Source organism: Macaca thibetana, chromosome 9 (assembly GCF_024542745.1).
Source record: "Macaca thibetana thibetana isolate TM-01 chromosome 9, ASM2454274v1, whole genome shotgun sequence".
Lineage (NCBI taxonomy): Eukaryota > Metazoa > Chordata > Mammalia > Primates > Cercopithecidae > Macaca > Macaca thibetana.
The window spans coordinates 28,892,365-28,911,450 of NC_065586.1; the positions used below are offsets into that span (position 1 = coordinate 28,892,365).

Consider the following 19,086-nt stretch of genomic DNA (forward strand, 5'->3'; position numbering starts at 1 on the left):
ATTAGTTCAATAGTTTTTTCCCTTCAATCTGTCTCTCTCTTTACACAATGTATTATGAGAGCAAGGATATGCAAAATGGTAACTTCGAGCACTTTGCTTGGAATTATCTTTGGATAACTAAGTTTATCATTTTCAAGTTCTACTTTTCATACATTTCAAGAGACAATTGTGCTATGCTTTCTGTCACTATCTAAGAAGGACCCCTCTTCCTCCAGTTTCCAATCACATGCTGCTCCCTTCAAAGACCTCACTGGCAGCATCCTCAATGCCCACATTTCTGTTAATGGCTTGTCCAAGGCAAGTCAGGTTTCATTCCAATGTTCTTCAAACATTTCTGGCCTCTGCCCATTGCCCAGTTCCAAAGCCACTTCCATTTTAGGTATTTATTATATCAGCACTCCACTTACAGTACAAAATCTGTATTATTTACCTTCTGAAGCATAACAATGTTGCCACAAACGTAGTGGCTTAAAACACAACACAGCCCTTTCGGCTCTCTGATCAGCACCATGGCAGTTGGTAAGAACAAGCACCTTACGAAAGGCAGCAAAAAGGGAGCCAAGAAGAAAGTGGTTGATCCATTTTCTAAGAAAGATTGGTATGATGTGAAAGCACCTGCTATGTTCAATATAAGAAATATTGGAAAGACACTCATCACCAGGACCCAAGGAACCAAAATTGCATCTGATGGTCTCAAGGGTTGTGTGTTTGAAGTGAGTCTTGCTGATTTGCAGAATGATGAAGTTGCATTTAGAAAATTCAAGCTGATTACTGAAGATGTTCAGGGCAAAAACTGCCTGACTAACTTCCATGGCATGGATCTTACCTGTGACAAAATGTGTTCCATGGTCAAAAAGTGGCAGATAATGATTGAAGCTCATGTTGATGTCAAGACTACCGATGGTTGCTTGCTTCATCTGTTCTGTGTTGGTTTTACTAAAAAATGGAACAATCAGATACGGAAGACCTCTTATGCTCAGCACCAACAGGTCCGCCAAATCCGGAAGAAGATGATGGAAATCATGACCCGAGAGGTGCAGACAAATGACTTGATAGAAGTGGTCAATAAATTGATTCCAGACAGCATTGGAAAAGACATAGAAAGGGCTTGCCAATCTATTTATCCTCTCCATGATGTCTTCGTTAGAAAAGTAAAAATGCTGAAGAAGCCCAAGTTTGAATTAGGAAAGCTCATGGAGCTTCATGGTGAAGGCAGTAGTTCTGGAAAAGCCACTGGGGATGAGACAGGTGCTGAAGTTGAACGAGCTGATGGATATGAACCACCAGTCCAAGAATCTGTTTAAAGTTCAGACTTCAATTAGTGTCAAATAAAAAGTGCTATTTGTGGAAAAAAAAAAAAAACACACACACACAACACACAGTTATCATATTACAATTTCTGTGGGTCAGGAGTTTGGGTGTGGTTATTTGGTCCCTCTGCAATTAAAGGGTCAGTTAAGGCAAAGTTTTCATCTGGGGAAGAATACACTTCCAAAGTCATACATTCATTGGCAGAATTCAGTCCTTTGTGGCTACAGAACTGAGAAATTCTGTTTCTTTATGGCTGCTGGCTGGAGGTCAGCCTCAGCTCCTAGAGGCCAATTGTCATTCCTTGTCATGTGGGGAAGCAACATGGCCATTTGTTTATGAAAGGTAACAAGGAAGTGAGAAACTCCTGGACAAGTGCTACAATTTTATCTAGTATAATCCCATAATGATATATGCCATCACTTTTGCTGTATTTTATTGGCTAGAAGTAAGTCACAGTTCATGCCTACAATCAAGAGGAAGGGATAATACACACATGTGACTACCAAGAGGCAGGAATCCTGGAGGCCGCCTTAAGGTATGTCTACCTCAATGACCGAGTGGGATTTACCTCCAGAATTCAAGGATGGTTTGACATTCAAAAATCAATCAATGTGACTCATTAAAAAACTATTAAATGTACAAGAAAAACCATAAGTTCATCTTCATAAATACAGATTTTAAAAAATGAAACCTCAATCTCCTTCCTAATAGAAACAGTCATCTGGGAATAGAAATGCATTTCTTTAATCTGATAAAAGACATCTGTGAAAAGCCTCCAGCTAACATTATGCTTAATGGTGAAAGAATGATTTTTTTCTAAGTTTTAGCAGAGGGGGAGAGGGAGTGTGAGTGAGAAAGAGGGAGACAGGAGGAAACAGAAAGACAGAACAGTGCCTCTGAGATCCGTGACACAATATCAACAATCTTATATATAGTTATGCATTGTTTAACAACAGGAATATGTTCTGAAAAATGTGTCGTTAAGTGATTATGTCATTGTGTAAACATAATAGAGTGTACTTACACAAACCTGGATGGTATCCCCTCCTACACACCTAAGTTACAAACCTGTACAGCATGTTACTGTAGACTTTATACACACTGTACACTTAAGCTATACAAATTTATAAAAATATACATATTTTTAAAATTATACTTACTGATTCAGCTCTGATGAATGGAGGAACACCATGGTTCTTATTTCTAGTTGAATTGCATAAAATGACACAGACACACATGGAGTGGTTTTAAGGAGCTGAGAGTTTAATAGGCAAGAAAGAAGGAAGATGCTCCCTTGTACAGAGACAGAGGGAGAGGGGTTCCAAAGCCGAGAGAGGAGACCCCATAGGCCACTGATACAAGCCAGGTGTATGAAGAAGCTGGAGGCGGTGGTGTTTGATTTGCATAGGGCTCACAGGATTGGTTTGACCAGGCATGTCATTCATGTAGCCTGCAAAAACACTGGCTCTCCCACCCTAGCCTTTTAATTTGCAAATGCAGGGCACCATGATGTTCTACACACATGGGGTTATGTGGGGGCAGCCATGTTGCCAGGCACGTGTGGGGCAAGGGCAAGAAGGCCGTGGGAATCGCCATGTTTGGGTGGACCCAGTTTCTAATGGCTTACGTTTGCATATCAAAGGTTGCCAGCCTGGCTCTAAGAGTCAGGGCTTTCCAACTAGGCAAGAAACGTTTCTGGAGCTGCTTTAAAAATGAAAAGTTTCCAAGGACCCCTTTACTCTCTATCTACCTAAAATAATTTGTTAATAACTCCTATCATATTACCTTCTGTAAATATTTCACTTTATAATATTTTTTTAAACGTATTGGTTCTTTGCCACAACATTTAGCTTAAAGCACAAACACATAATACCGCTGTACAAAGATATTCTTTCTTTATAACCTTATTCTATACACTTTTCTCTTTTTAACTTAATTTTTTGTTTGTCTGTTTTGTTAGAAACACACATACACATACATTAGCCTAGGCCTATACAGGGTCAGGATCATCAATATCACTGCCTTCTACCTTTACATCTTGTCCCACTGGAAAGTCTTCAGGGGCAATATCATGCATGGAGCTGTCATCTCCTATGCTGATAATGCTTTCTTCTAGAACATCCCCTGAGAAGCTGCCTGAGGCTGTTTTACAGTTAAGTTTTTAAAATGTATTTTTTTTATTTAAGTAGAAGGAGTACACTTTAAAATAACAATAAAAATTATACACAAGCCAGTAACATCATTTATTATCATTTTATCAAGTAGTATGCACTGTATGTAGTTGCATGTACTAAGACTGGCACTGCGGTAGGTCTGTTTACACCAGCATCCTCACAAACACATGAGTAATGCATTGTGCTATGATGTTACAATGACTACAGTGTCACCAGGTGATAGGAAATTTTCAGCTTTATTATAATCTTATGACCACTATCATATTTTGGTTGATCATTGACTAAAAAGTTATGTGGCACATGACTATACAAATTGGAATTCATAAAGGAAAAGACAGAGAGAATGGTGCGTAATAACTATTTGAAGAGATACAGCAGAAATGTTTGAAAACTGATAAAAGACATTGTATTAGTCCATTTTCATACTCCTATGAAGAAGTACCCAAGACTGTATAATTCATAAAGAAAAAGAGCTTTAATGAACTCACTTTTCCATATGGCTGGGGAGGCCTCAAAATCATGGCAGAAGGCAAAAGAGGAGCAAAGGCATGTCTTACATGGCAGCAGGCAAGAGAGTGTGTGCAGGGGAACTGTCTTTTATAAAACCATCAGGTCTTGTGAGACTTACTCACTATCACGAGAGCAGCATGGGAAAAACCCACCCCCATTTCAGCTTTAACCTGGTATCAGTCCATTTCAGTTTTAACCCTAATTTCAGCCTTTTCTGACTGTGTCCTTAGGCAAGTTATCTCTGTTCCTCAGTGTCTTCATCTGTAAAATGAGGGATAAGATAATATCTACCTTATAGAATGATTTTGTGGATTAGTCTATCTAGCACTTAGAATAGTGCCTGGTACATTGTAAGTGCTCTGTTATTAGCTATTAGCATGTGATTATACACAATACCTACATCATAATAAGCATTCGAAAATGGATAGTGATTATTACATCATTGCAGTGCCCAATATAAAAGAAACTCTTGTGTTATTTAGGATACATATGTAATGCATACAGATATGTTGTAGCAGATAGACCCAAATATGCAATGGCTTGAAGAAGTTTGCTTTTTGTTCATGTAACCATCCAGATAAATGAAGACTTGTGTATGCACAAAAACCCTATGCATGAATGTTTACAGCAGCTTTATTTATAATGGCCCTAAACTGGAAACAACTAAGATAACTTTCCATGATAAGTAGTTAAACAAACTGTGGTACATCCATACCATGTCGTGCTATGCAGTAATAATTATAAAAATGAAGAACTGATTGGTGGTAAGGGAAACTGAGGAAGGGATACTCTGGATCTCTTTATATTATTTTTTACAACTGTGTGTGAATCTACAATTATCTCCAAATAAAAAGTTTTTAAAATCTCCTGATTTATTTCCTAAAACATAAGTAAGCATGGAAAACATAACTTATATTTTTAACTTCCATTTGATTTTAAAAGACAATGCAAAACTCTTTCCTGTGAAAAATTTTTCTCCCTGTAAAGCCTATCCTCACTGGAAATGTTACCAGTTGAGGGTAGTTGTTCAGGTTCTTGGCATTTTTAACAAAGAATTGGACAAAACGCACACACAAAGCAAGGCAGCTAAAGCAGGGGTTTATTTTAAACGAAAGCACAGCCCACAGGGTGGGAGCAGGATCAAGCAAGGGGCTCAAGAGCCTCAGTTACAGCTTTTGCTGGGATTTAAATACCTTCTAGAGGTTTCCATTGGTTCACTCTATGCAAATGAAGTAGTGGCCCACAACCAGTCCGATTGGTTGTGGAAGGGGACCAATCAGGTACTTTCATTTTCCAACTGACATACAGAAAAAGGCAGAGTTGAAGAGGGAGTAGCCTCTGCTATCCAGTCAGTGTGAATCAGCCTTAGATTCCCTGTCTCCAGACCCTATTTTCCTCACTTTCTGTCCTACCTGCTGCCCTCCATAGTTGCATGGGTCCTTCTTGTGATACCTCTTCCCCTCATACCTACCCTTGACATTCATTTTAACCAGGTTCTTCTGCCTCTTTTAAGAATAATCCTTCATTCAAAACATAATCATTGCGCACCTGTACTGTGCCTGGCATTGTAATTCAGTGGTTAACAAGTCAGTCCTTACCTTCACCCCATTGTCATCTTCCTTATCTCATACTTTATATTTTCCTTAATATAGACCTTGTTTTTTTGTTTTGTTTTTGAGACAGAGTCTTGCTCTGTCACCCAGGCTGGAGTGCAGTGGTGTGATCTCTGCTCACTGCAACCTCCACCTCCTGGTTCAAGTGATTCTCCTGCCTCAGCCTCCCGAGTAGCTGGGATTACAGGCGTGTCCCACCATGCTTAGCTAATGTTTGTATTTTTAGTACAGATGGGGTTTCTCCATGTTGGCCAGGCTGATCTTGAACTCCTGACCTCAGGTGATCCACCCACCTTAGCCTCCCAAAGTGCTGGAATTACAGGTGTGAGCCACCACGCCTGGTCCCCTTGTATTTTTTTAGTGCTTTCTGCAAGCAAGGCATTATGAATCACGTTCACTGACCTTCTGCAGGTAACAGTATCTCATCCTTATTGTATAGACAAAGGAACATGGGCCTCGGAATGGTAAGGGTGCCCCAATTCACACAGGAACTGCCTACTATTGTGACGCCTGTATGTCTCCTGGCTCTGGTCACTGCTGTTCTGGACTTTGACCTAGGAGGCCTCAGTGAGCTTTCCCACACCCATTAGGTTAGACGTAAGTCTAACTCAGTTCTTGACCTCGCGTCTCCTTTGCTACAACTGCTGCTGCTCGAACCTGAACCCCGTGTGGGTGATTCCAGTCTCACCACTTGACTTTAACTTCAGACTCATCCTTTCACCTGAAGGTTTGGCGTATTGTTCTAAACCATCAGCCAGCACCTGAAGAAAACATTTGTAAGCTGGCATGAGGACTGTTCTCACCAGTCTTCGCAAATCCATCATGTAGGAAAATTGGGAAAAAAATCATAGCCCTCTGCACATCAATTCCATATTGACAACAGTGAATAAAATGTCCCTGACTCTACTGTCTCCACTGCTCACCTGCCAGCATCATCATTCTTTCCTTCCCCTCTCTGAGAAAATAATCACCCTTCACTCCATCTCCCACTGAATCCTCTGAGATAATTACTATTCATCTCTCTCTCTTTTTTTTTTTTTTTTTTTTTGGAGACAGAGTCTCTCTCTGTTGCCCAGGCTGCAGATTCAAGCAGTTCTCATGCCTCAGCCTCCCAAGTAGCTGGGATTACAGGTGCACGCCACCACCCCCGGCTAATTTTTGTAATTTTAGTAGAGATGAGGCTTCACCATGTTGGCCAGGCTGGTCTCAAACTCTTGACCTAGATGATCTGCCCCATCTGCCTCCCAAAATGCTGGGATTACAGGCGTGAGCCACCATGCCTGGCTACTATTCGTATCTTTATTTAACATATAAAGAAGCAGGTTCAGAGAGATGATATCTTGCCGCACTAAGATATCTGCAGAAAAATGGCATTCCCTGACCCACTGCAGTGCCGAGCTCTATGCTAGGCAGCACCTTGACTCTGCTTAACCTTGTGAACTAGAGGATCAGCAGGAAAGATTGCTGAGCAATTTGTATGCAATTGTTAACTGAAAAACCCTTATGATAGCTGCTAGCTAATGTTAAAAGGTAATGATCATATCATAGAAACAGAGCACAATATTTAAAAGCTTGCCGTTACTGGGTATACACCCAAAGGAATATAAATCATTCTATTATAAAGACACATGCACACCTATGCTTATTGCAGCACTATTCACAGTAGCAAAGACGTGGAGTCAATCCAAATGCCCATCAATGATAGACTGGATAAAGAAAATGTGGTCCATATACACCATGGAATGCTGTGCAGCCATAAAAAGGAACGAGATCTTGTTCTTTGCAGGGACATGGGTGAACTGGAAGCCATCATCCTCAGCAAACTAACAGGAACAGAAAACCAAACACCGCATGTTCTCATTCATAAGTGGGAGCTGAACAATGAGAACACATGGACACAGGGAGGGTAACACGCATGGGGGCCTGTTGGTGAGGGAGGGGATGGGAGACTATCAGGATAAATAGCTAATGCATGTGGGGCTTAATACCTAGGTTGATAGGTGCAGCAAACCAACATGGCACACATTTAACTATGTAACAAACCTGCATCTTCTGCACATGTATCCCAGAACTTAAAATAAACAAAATATGTGTATGTTTTAAATATACAAATATTTATGTTTAAATAAATAATTATGCATATATTTTCATAGTACATACATTTAAAAGCTTGGGCTCTGGGCTCCAGTCAAGCACATTTTAATGCCTACTCCACTGCCGCAGTTCTATGATGTTTAGCAGGCTACTTAGCTTTTCTGATCTCAGCCTCCTGCTCTGCAAAATAGGGTTAACAATAGCACCCACCTCCAAAAGTGGAATAAGAGATTTATATTTGGATTTAAGTCTACCGTTCCTTTAGTTCGTGGAGTGTTTCCTTGTTGAGTTTTTTGAAAGGTCAAAAATGGATCATTTAGTTTTCACAAGCATTCTCAAAACCCTAAGTAGCTTTTAATCACACTCCTTTTAACGAGTCTCCTTTCCAGACTAAACTGTCCTAATCTTGGAAATCTTGCTTCCTTTGGAGCTGGAATCACATGTACCGAAGTAGAAACAAAAACACCCTCTTCAGCATTTATGAGGGAAAGTCCTGCAAAGGGCTCCTTCGCAGCAGTCTTTCCTGTGGAAAGACTGAAAAATTAAAGGAGAGAAGTTCAAAGATGGGGCTGCAGAATAAAAACAAAATCCCTTAAAATTACGCTGATGGTTCTTCCAGATAAGCAGGTAATTCTTCGAGATAATTTGGAGAGAATTCAACAGTGTTTATTGCAGGTTCACTTAAGAGAGCTAAACATTTAGCTCTAAAAGCCATTTCAAAGCGAAACTCTAAACAGTATTTTAGAATAAGAAGAAATTACATGCACACTCTTGCCTCCCAGGGGTTTTGAAGAGTTAATGAGGGAAATAGACGCTCTGGGAAGAAAATTGCCTGAAGAATTACAGGAAATATAAGAAATTCACCATAAATAGGACAGGCTGACATGGTATAATGTCCATTAAACTCATTTTTAGTAGACAATAAATAAATACCTGTAAGTGGAGTGACTTCCTGTTCAATGATAATTATAGTGAACGTTCTAGGAGGCACAGCTAAGAGGAACTAGGATTGCTGCAAAAATTAAAAACTAGTTCAAGCACTTATCACCTTTTTTTCCTTCTTTGACAGAAAGTGTCCAAGAAGCATTAATATTCACTTGAAAAAGAATATCTTAATAATTTCTTAAGGAGCAAGTCAGACTGTTTTATGTGCTGGAAAAATGACACATAAAATAACAGTTTGCTATTGCAATACATCACAGTGAGTGCCCTTAATGGGGAAAAAAGCCACATTATTCTCCAATGAGATTAGAAATATTAAATGTTCAGCATTCTTAATAAGGATGAATAGACAATGAGTGAAAACAAGGCCTTTTAATAAAATGTGCTTATGTTATTCTAAACCTTCATGTGAACTCTTTTGGAAAAGATGGAAAAAAGTGTTGAGCTTCTCCCTCTGAACCACTCTGGGAAAATCACTCCCATGAATAATTTTCTTACATCCTTCAAAGCCCTCCCTCAAAGACTGTTTCGAGATTGCCATCTCTCCATCTCACTTTTGTAGTGATGTTTCTCAGAAAACCATGTCCCTCTAAAGATGGTTGAACATTGTAGTTCCATGCATACTCTTTTTACCAAGAGCAGTTATGTGTCCCAGTATGGATTAAAGTCGTGCACTCAAAGACCTGAAGCTCTACTGCCTTTGAAGTCAGAAGTTCTGGATTCAATATAGCATAGTCCTGAACACCCAGACGTTTGAATCAAAGAGATCTGGACTTGAATCCTGCCTCAATCCTTCCTAGCTAAACAGCTTTAGCTGAGTTACTCAGCTTCTCTGATCTCCAGCTTTCTCCCTGTACAATGGGAAAAGTGAAGCTTACATACCAAGATGATTGTGATGGATAAATGAGATTATTGATCTAAAACACCTCTCTTGATTTGTTAAGGAACTAAAGGTAGATCTACTATTCAATCCAGTAATCCCACTACTGAATATCTACCCAAAGGAAAAGAAGTCATATAAAAAGACACCAGCACCCATATGTTTATGGCAGCACAGTTCACAATTGCAAAGACATAGAACCAATCTAAGTACCAATTGACCAATAAGTAGATAAAGAAAATGTGGTATATCTACACCATGGAATACTACTCAGCCATAAAAAGAGAATAAAACAATGTCTTTTGCAGCAACTTGGATGAACCTGGAGGCCATGATCCTTACTACTATTCAATCCAGTAATCCCACTACTAAATATCTACCCAAAGGAAAAGAAGTCATATAAAAAAACACCTGCACCCATATGTTTACGGTGGCACAGTTCACAATTGCAAAGATATAGAACCAATCTAAGTGCCAATTGATCAATAAGTAGATAAAGAAAATGTGGTATATCTACACCATGGAATACTACTCAGCCATAAAAAGAGAATAAAATAATGTCCTTTGCAGCAACTTGGATGAACGTGGAGGCCATGATCCTAAGCGAAGTAACTCAGGAATACAAAACCACATACTGCATGTACTCACTTATAAATGGGAGCTAAGCTATGGGTATGCGAAGGCATACAGATTGGTATAATGAACATCAGAGACACAGAAGCAAGAAGGGTTGCGGGGTGAGGTATGAAACACTACAATTGGGTACAATGTACACTACTTGAGTGATGGGTGCACTAAAATCTCAGGCTTCACCACTGTACAATTCATTCATCTAACCAAAAACCACTTGTACCCCCAAATGTTATTGAAGTAAAACCTATTAAGTTTTTTAAAAAGCTTCATTCCTGGTATCCATTTCATTGTTGATATTGTTGTTGTCAACATGGCAGCCCAGAGCACTGAGTCTATTGAGGTGCTGCAAAGACCATATTGGCCTTGAGCAATAGGTTTAGTGGCAATGTTGTACTAGAGCTAGCGTTTTCTCCTGGAAGCAGAAGTTCTTCTTTTCCAGTGCCAGACCTACTTGTTCCTTATTTACTGACCACTCATATATGAAAGTCTTCCTGTAATAGTCTTTGTTTTGAAACCTCTCCAGGTTCAACTTGCCAATGATGGCCGCTGAATATATGAGGAACCTAAGACATCAAGACTCTAGGGTTTGTTTTAATTATATACTTGAGAGATTTTCAGAAAGGCACACTTAATATATATGTCTAGAAATTTAGAATGTTACAATATGAGATGCCTCTTCTTTTTTAAGTGCCTGTTAGATTTCTTCAACGGTTTTAAAAAATAGGCCTGGTTGACATAAAGCATTCTTCTATCTAAGTGTTATGCTCAGTTGTATGAATGATGGTTTAGAACCGTATTCTCTCTCTGTGGAAAGAATACTGGGGGTCCTGGCTCCACACTTCACTAGATGGGAAAATACTCCTCTTGTATTTATGATGGTTTTTCTTTCCACTTGATTAAGTAAGGAGAAAGTGTAATTAAGAAGGCGCTTCTTGAAGCAATGTCAATTTGGGAACAAGATTTTCAGGAATGAAAAATTTGTGACTGTTCTCAGCGTGAAAGGTAGAGAGAAGATTACTTGATCATTATGTGCTTATTTGAAAGTCCCTTTCCTCCCATGCCTCAGCATCTCACTTTGTTATGATGCAGACTGAATGCATGGAATCTCTGTTTTTTAAAAAAGACAGAGTTGTATTGTTAAAGGAATAATATTGCCTGAGAAAAAGTTCAGTACTGAACGGTTACTCTATAAAGAGATTAAAAAAGAAAATCAAGGGAAGGTGAGGAAGGCAACAGGTGGCTTCCAACCTTGTGGGGTCTACTAGCATTATTTCATGCTCAGCTCCTGAGCTCAAGCGATCCACCTGCCCTGGACTCCCAATCTGCTGGGATTAGAGGCATAAGCCACCACTTCCTGCCCATTCAAAAACACATTTTAAAAATTTCATTCACAATTTGTAAACATTTACTATGTACCTGCTATTTACAAGGCACTGTGAGGAGTACTCTGACAAGGCCAAAGGTAAAAGAGTTGACAATTCGTGTAGCGTAAAGCACCCTTGGATAGTCAAGTAATCTCCTTCATTGAAATGTAACACACCATCTGATGACAACCAGATCTGCTCGGGGTAGAGCAGGTGTGCATTCAACCTTCATGCTTCCAGCCACTTTCTCATCAGTTGAAATCTTGGAAAAGGCTCTAGAATAGAAAAGAGATGCTCTGCCTGCCTTTCACCACTGTTTAAGAAGCTTTATATGAAGTTCCCAGTGCCAATTCTGTTCATTGATTCTCTTTCTCCAAGACAACAACTGAGGGTTACAGTTCCTGGACACTGGAACATAGAGATGATCTGTCCTGGCACAATCCGTCATCGTTTCTAATATTATTTATTGTGGCAGGGCGCGGTGGCTCAAGCCTGTAATCCCAGCACTTTGGGAGGCCGAGACGGGCAGATCACGAGGTCAGGAGATCGAGACCATCCTGGCTAACATGGTGAAACCCCGTCTCTACTAAGAAATACAAAAAATAGCCGGGCGAGGTGGCAGCGCCTGTAGTCCCAGCTACTCGGGAGGCTGAGGCCGGAGAATGGCGTGAACCCGGGAGGCGGAGCTTGCAGTGAGCTGAGATCCGGCCACTGCACTCCAGCCTGGGCTACAGAGCGAGACTCCGTCTCAAAAAAAAAAAAAAAAAAAAAAAAAAAAAAAAAAAAAAATTATTTATTGTTACAATCTAGACTTTTACTTGAGTTTTATTTTCCTTTTGTTTCTCTTTGTAAGAGGATCTCACTCTTTTCTCAGGTTGAAGTGCAGTGGCGCAATCATAGCTCACTGCAGCCTCAATCTCCTGGGCTCAAGCCATCCTCCCACCTCAGCCTCCTGAGTAGCTGGGACTACAGGCTCATGTCACACGCCTGGCTAAACTTTTATTTTTTCCTTTTTTTTGTAGAGGCAGGGTCTTACTTTGTTGCCCAGGCTGTTATCAAATTCCTCTCCTCAAGTGATCCTCCTGCTTCGGTCTCCCAAAGCACAGGGATTGCAAGCATGAGTCATTGCACCCAACCTACTTGACTTCTGTGTGGCCTTCTGGTCTCCCTAAAAGATAAATTCTCTAAGAGCAGAAGTTACTTTTTATCCTTCTTTGCATTCAAAGAAGTTTCATTAACAATGAATATGTGCAAAAATTATTTCTGCTTGGATGCCCCTCTCAGAGGGACCTAATTTACATGCAGAACAAATATAAGATCATTAGTTGAAGGGCTTATAGGGGCACAATCTTATTTTTGCCCTGTTTTTGATTTTTTCCTTCCCCTCTGGCTCTTCTTGAGTTTAGATTAATTTTTCCTGCCCCTTCCTTTTTTCTCTATAAAAACACGTATTCCTTTCTGTGGTGCCTGCCGGAACTCACGCTCTGTGCCTGCAGTAACCCTGTGCATGGAGCAATGGGCACCACAGCCTCCCCCAGGAAGGACAGCGAAGATAGAATGTCTCCCAGTCAGGGAAAGCATCCACAGCCCCGTCCAGAAGCGCCAATGTAGGCTGACTCCTTTGTTCTTTCTCTCTGTACTTTTCAGGGTTTTTCTATTTAAACATAGGGACACAAGTCTACTATGATAACAGGAGGTATTTTAATGCATAAATAGCTTTATCCACGTTGGGAATGCGTTTCCTGTTTTGACTTGTTCTCTAAATATATATATATAATTTTTAAATTATAGGTTTACGTCAGTAGGACAATTTAGTCAAGTATGACTTTCTTCCCCAAACATGTCCCAGTTGCCACACGTAAACTATGGAATGTGAGCAGGCTCAGAGAACGCACAAAGGGAGGCACCCTCCTCCTCGCCCTCCAGTTCCCACATTTTAAAATCATCTCTCTACTCTTTTTCTGTAGTGACTAAATCTACAGAGGAACTGCTCTCTAAGCAAAGGTTGTAAGGACCAGAACCTTAGTTGATACCACCTTGATAGAAAACTATTCAAAATCCTGCTATAGAGAGAGAAAGTTCCTTTAGGAGGGGGACTTTTCTTAGGTCCAGCATGGCTAGCAGGGCACAGGCATTTCATCTACAATCCCTCAGACCACTTGCTTATTGGGGGCCGAAGTTCCCAGGCAACAGCCGAGAAGGAAGGTGACATCTCTGGAGAGCTGGGCTGTGTCATTTTTCATGTAGCTGCGCAGAGGAGCAACCCAAGAACGTTTCTTTTTCTGCACCTTACTGTATTTCTGGAGTGTCCATTTTCGAAGTAAAAAAAAACCAAAAAAACAAAAAAAACTTTCTTTTTTCCTATTTTATTTTTATGTTTTAATTATAATTTTTATTTTTGATTCTGGGGGAACATGGGCAGGTTTGTTACGAAGGTGTACTGCGAGCTGCTGAGGTTTGGGCTTCTATTGATTCTGTCACCCAGATCATGAGCCTAGAACCCAATAAGAAGTTTTTCAGCCTCCCTCTCTCTTTCCCTCCTTTGGGAGTTTCTAGTATCTACCGTTCCCATCTTTAAGCCCCTATATACCCAAGATTAAGCTCCCCCTTACAAGGGAGATCGTGCAGTACTTGGTGTTCTATTCCTGAATTATTTCTCTTAGAATAATGGCCTCTACCTGCATCCATGTTGCTGCAAAGGCCAGAATTTTGCTCTTTTTTATGGCTGCATAGTATTCATGGTGTATATGTACCATGTTTTCTTTATCTAATTTCCCACTGATGGGCACCTAGGTTGATTCCATGTTTTTGCTATTGTGAGTAGTGCTGTGATGAACATACAAGTAGATGTGTCTTTTTGGTAGAATGCATTATTTTTATATATATATATATATACACACACACACACACACAAAACCAGTAATGGGATTGCTGGATCAAATGGTAGTTCTGTTTGTAGTTCTTTGAGAACTCTCCAAAATGCTTTCCACAATAGCTGAACTAATTTACATTCCCACCAGCAGGTATAAGCCTTTCCAAAGGAAGAGTTTTTGACATGGAATCATAAGTTTTGAAAGGGAATAAGTTCTGAAACTGAGAGCACTCACCTCAAACTGGAAAACAACCAAATAACTTAAATGGGTTTGTTATGACATAAAATTAAAGCAGAGACATATAATCAGGTTGACCTATGTAGAACACAGGTGAAGGGTAGGCTTCCACTCTGTCGTGGGTTGGGTTGCCTGGGAAACAGTTCTGAGATTTGGGTGCAAGTGGTTTATTGGAGAGAGTGCTCTAGGGAACAAAACCAAGGCCTGTAAGAGATTGAGAGGAGCAGGACTGGGTGGGGAGAAAGTGGGCTGTGATGTGGTGGTGATAGAGGCCTCGGCTGTGTCAACAGGAAGCGCTGGACCTGGGGGGGCCCTTTAATGTTGTCACAAATTGGGGTGTCAGGGCCAGGCTGATAAACCACTCCCCATCTTCCTCACTCCCTTTGCCCCTGGGCTGCTCTCATCACAGGGAAGAAGGGGAGAAATCCTGGACACACAATTCCTTTTAGGCTGAGGGCGATTCCCTGAGGGGAACTTAGCTGTGAGCCAAAGGCAGCCGCACTCACAGCAGGGGAGAGAAGGATTCATTCAGACCTGGAGGAAGCATCAGGACAGCACGCACAGCATCCACTGCACCCTTGAATTCGCAGAGAGAAAGACACAAGCAGACAAACGTCTAGGACTTGAAATAGATACAGGGTAAATGTTCACATATCTGAAGATTTAATTATTGTCCATAATTTTTTAAAATTAATATATACAAAATAGATAAAAATGATTTATTATTGTGAATTATTTTTGAGTAATTCATCATTAGTCACAAGTGAATAAAAATGAAGCAAAAAATTCCAGCAAATGTAGTTTTCTGTTGGACACAGGCAGATCTGACACCGTCTATTGCAATCAGGGGACAACTTCAATAGTGGGACTTTGCAAACAATAATGGATGAAGGCAATGATTTCTGAATTGTGTGTGTGTGTGTGTGTATGTGCATTTCCGTGTCTGTGTCCTAGGCAACAGTCAACAGGAAGACACATTTTTTTCTTTCTAGATTTGGAGCCATCAGAGACATGTTGGTGACATTTCAGTGTCCTCGAACTCATAGAGAAGCTTTACAGGCATCTGACTGATGGCATGAGTAGGTACATTTATACACTCAAAAGTTCCAGATTTTGCAGTGATTCATACCAAACAATTAGAAACAGAAAAACCTCAGCAATAACAGAGTTGATGAAGTCTGTGTCATAGAAACTTCTCAGAGCTTATATCAATTGCATAAAAATTATAATTGCTTCCAATATACAGTCGATGAGGCAATAAAAGAGTTGATGAAGTCTATGTCATTGGACAGAATGCTTCTGGATATTGCACAGATGTAACTGTCAGCACCTGCAGACAGTTCAACTTAGAATTCTGAAATTAGGTAATCAACAAGACACACACCAGAGTAAGAAGCAGAAAGTGATCAGTGCCACAGATCAAGGATGATGAAAGAAGAGTGTCTGGACCCACCCAAGACAGGTACCTTCAGAAGCAATACCAGACAAAGTAGAAATTGGTAGTTTCCACCAGAACTGATTTAGCTATTGTCATTTTTACCATATATATTTAGCATACTACATAATTCATTTCATAGAGTGTGTGCAATTCTTTTCAATGAAGCTTCTAATGTTTCTTCTAAGGTCCCAAGTCAAAAGAAGGAGAGGCAGCTGCTAAGGAGCAGGTAAATTCACCCAAAATTTGTCTCTCTTCTAGTGTGTTAAAAGAAAACTTCAGACAAATTAAATTTAATGGAGTTTAATTCAGCAAGAAAAAGAAAGCAATCTGTGAATCAAGCAGCCCTCAGAATCACAGCAGACTCAGAGAGACCCCAGGGGTGCCTTGTACTCAGAACAAATTTATAGACAAAAAAAAAAAGTGATGTACAGAAATCGGATGTGAGGCACAGAAACAGCTGGATTGCTTACAGCTCAGCGGTTGCCTTATTTGAACACAGTTTGAACACTCAGCAGTGTATGAGTGGTTGATGTATGGTTGCTGGGATTGGCCAAGACTCAGCTGCTGTTACAGGTGCACACTACTAAGTTAGGTTTTCAATCTTGTTTACCTATTAACTTAGGTTACAATTAGTTCACAAGGACTCAAATATAGAAGTATGAAGTTCTTCTCAGGCCATATTTAGTTGGCTTTAACACGTGCCCCAAGTGGGAAGACCAGAAAAGCAACATCCTTTAGAAAATGTTTCCTACCTAGGCTATTCCTTTGTGAGTATGCCATCCATTTCTTACATAATGTTTTCACCATTCCAAAGAGAGAAAGAAAAAGAAAGAAGGAAGGAAGGAAGGAAGGAAGGAAGGAAGGAAGGAAGGAAGGAAGGAGAGAGAGAGAAAGAGAGAAAGAAAGAAAAAAAGAAAGAAAGAAAGAAAGAAAGAAAGAAAGAAAGAAAGAAAGAAAGAAGAAAAAGAAAGAAAGAAAGGAAGGAAGGAAGGAAGGAAGGAAAGAAGGAAGAAGAAAGAAAGAAAGAAAGAAAGAAAGAAAGAAAGAAAGAAAGAAAGAAAGAAAGAAAGAAAGAAAGAAAAGAAAGAAAGAAAAGAAAGAAGAAGGAAGGAAGGAAGGAGAGAAAGGAGAGAAGGAGGGAGGGAGGGAAGGAAGGAAGGAAGGAAGGAAGGAAGGAAGGAAGGAAGGAAGGAAGGAAGGAAGGGTTTATTGGAAGCAATTATCAGTCTTATACAGTTGATATAAGCTCTGAGAAGTTTCTATGACCACTTTCTAGTACAGCTTTTTATTTCATTTCTTTTGCTGAAAATGTGTTTGGACATTGGCCTATAAGCTGCAAAACAACAAATACAGCTTCAGTCTTTCAAATCAATTCCACAATGACAAGTCCTCTCCTAAGGAAAAAAAAAAAAAGCATTTCAGAGTGTTTCACTGAGGGGTCAAAGATTAGACACAAGAGGCTTGAAATGAGATTTGTCTTTTTCAGTCTTTCTTAGAGGCAAGAAAAAAAATGCAACTGCCAGAACACTTAGCCTCTCCATTTGGATGTAAGATCTCCTAATCTTCTCCCTCGTGAACATTGTCCTGTCCCTGTCCTTGGACTGAGATGGTCCATCCACCTGAACTTGAACAGACTAAGAGGGATACTGACTTCAAAATCAAGGTAATGGTGGACAGTTGCCTGGGACCTGGAGTCAGGAGACCTGCTCTGGGGTTCTAGCACTACTGCTTGCTGTGTGTGTCCCCTGGTGTCCACTGGTTCCTAGTGTCTGCCCATTCAAGCAGATGTTATGCTAGCCTTGTGATATTTGCAAGGATTAAATAAAGATGAAAACTTGAAAATGGCTTTGTAAACTGCAGAGTCCAATGCCAAAAGGTGTCACTAGAAATCTTTATCTTTGTCGCTGTGGATGTTTGCTAAATGAGTCACAACAGATATTGAAAAATTACACAGAGGAGTGGTATGAAGGGGTAAGAATTCCCCTATAGTCCCCCAAGTTACCCTAGATTTTTTCCCTGACCCAGTACTTGTAGTTGTAATGTAGAACAATGCGGTGTTAGCACCCGGGGCTTTGCGTTCCAATACTTGATCAGTGGTGATCTCCCTATCAAGATGATTTATTTCCAGCTTTCTGCTTCACATTTGGGCTCCTGACACTGAACGGGCACCTGAAGTGCCATGGAGTCCCTGACTTTCTCTCTCTCTCTGTAAGAAGAGGCCCCTGCATAAGCATATTTATACATGCAGGGGAGAGGGCACAGAGGCACAGAGAAAGGACAGAAAAGAAGAAGGGAGACCCCAAAGACAAACAAACTCACACTTTAATCTGGGTCCTAAGAGCTTTGAGGCAGGAGATCTAGTCCAGTTATCCCATGGACAGGGTGAAATTCCAGGAAGCAGAGAAGGCAAAGGAATTCTCTGCAAGTTTCCCATTCTGACCCAGCACAAAGGGTGATAACTCTCACTCTGCAATATGTGCGCCTATTACCCCCGTCACTTCACATTTATAAAATCTAGTCACTCACCAACTTCCTTTCCCAGCATTGCTTAAAAACAAAACCTTATCCCAACATGATTTTTTTTTTTCTGGACATCTCTCCCCTCCAGTATAGAAGAAACCCCTGAATCGCATGTTGTATTTAAGGAAGTGGGTTCTGGATTGAAACCTTCATTTTGATACTTACTAGCTTTGGTAATTTGGGCCTATTAATTGATGAGTGCTTCTCTTTCCTCACCTATAATCAAAGATAACTAGGAGTAATAAAGTATTTAAGAGAATGCCTGGAAGGTAGTAGATGCTCACTAAATGTAGGCTATTATTATTAACTATACACCACTCTTAGCTATATTAAGTATATACACTCTCTCAGGCTGACCAGGCACCCCAGAGGTGTTAGAACTAGAAAAATAGATTTCTTCTCTAATCAAACAGAGAAGCAAGGCCTGTCCCTTATGAGCTCCCTTTCTCACGTACACCCTGAGCTGTCTAAGTTAACTCCATGCATGGTGACTCGGT

At 40.3% G+C, this 19,086-nt stretch overlaps 1 protein-coding gene across 1 annotated transcript; it reads left to right on the forward strand.

Annotated features, from left to right (window-relative positions):
- Nucleotides 1-489: 489 nt before the first annotated feature.
- Nucleotides 490-1,362, forward strand: LOC126962011 (40S ribosomal protein S3a-like). The gene has a single exon (XM_050802695.1). It carries the CDS (start codon nucleotides 510-512, stop codon nucleotides 1,302-1,304), a length of 795 nt encoding a protein of 264 aa, XP_050658652.1. The 5' UTR covers nucleotides 490-509; the 3' UTR covers nucleotides 1,305-1,362.
- Nucleotides 1,363-19,086: the final 17,724 nt, after the last annotated feature.

What these genes read in the sequence shown, in the direction of transcription:
- LOC126962011 (XM_050802695.1), top strand. Translation starts at nt 510, where the DNA reads ATGGCAGTTGGTAAGAACAAGCACCTTACGAAAGGCAGCAAAAAGGGA.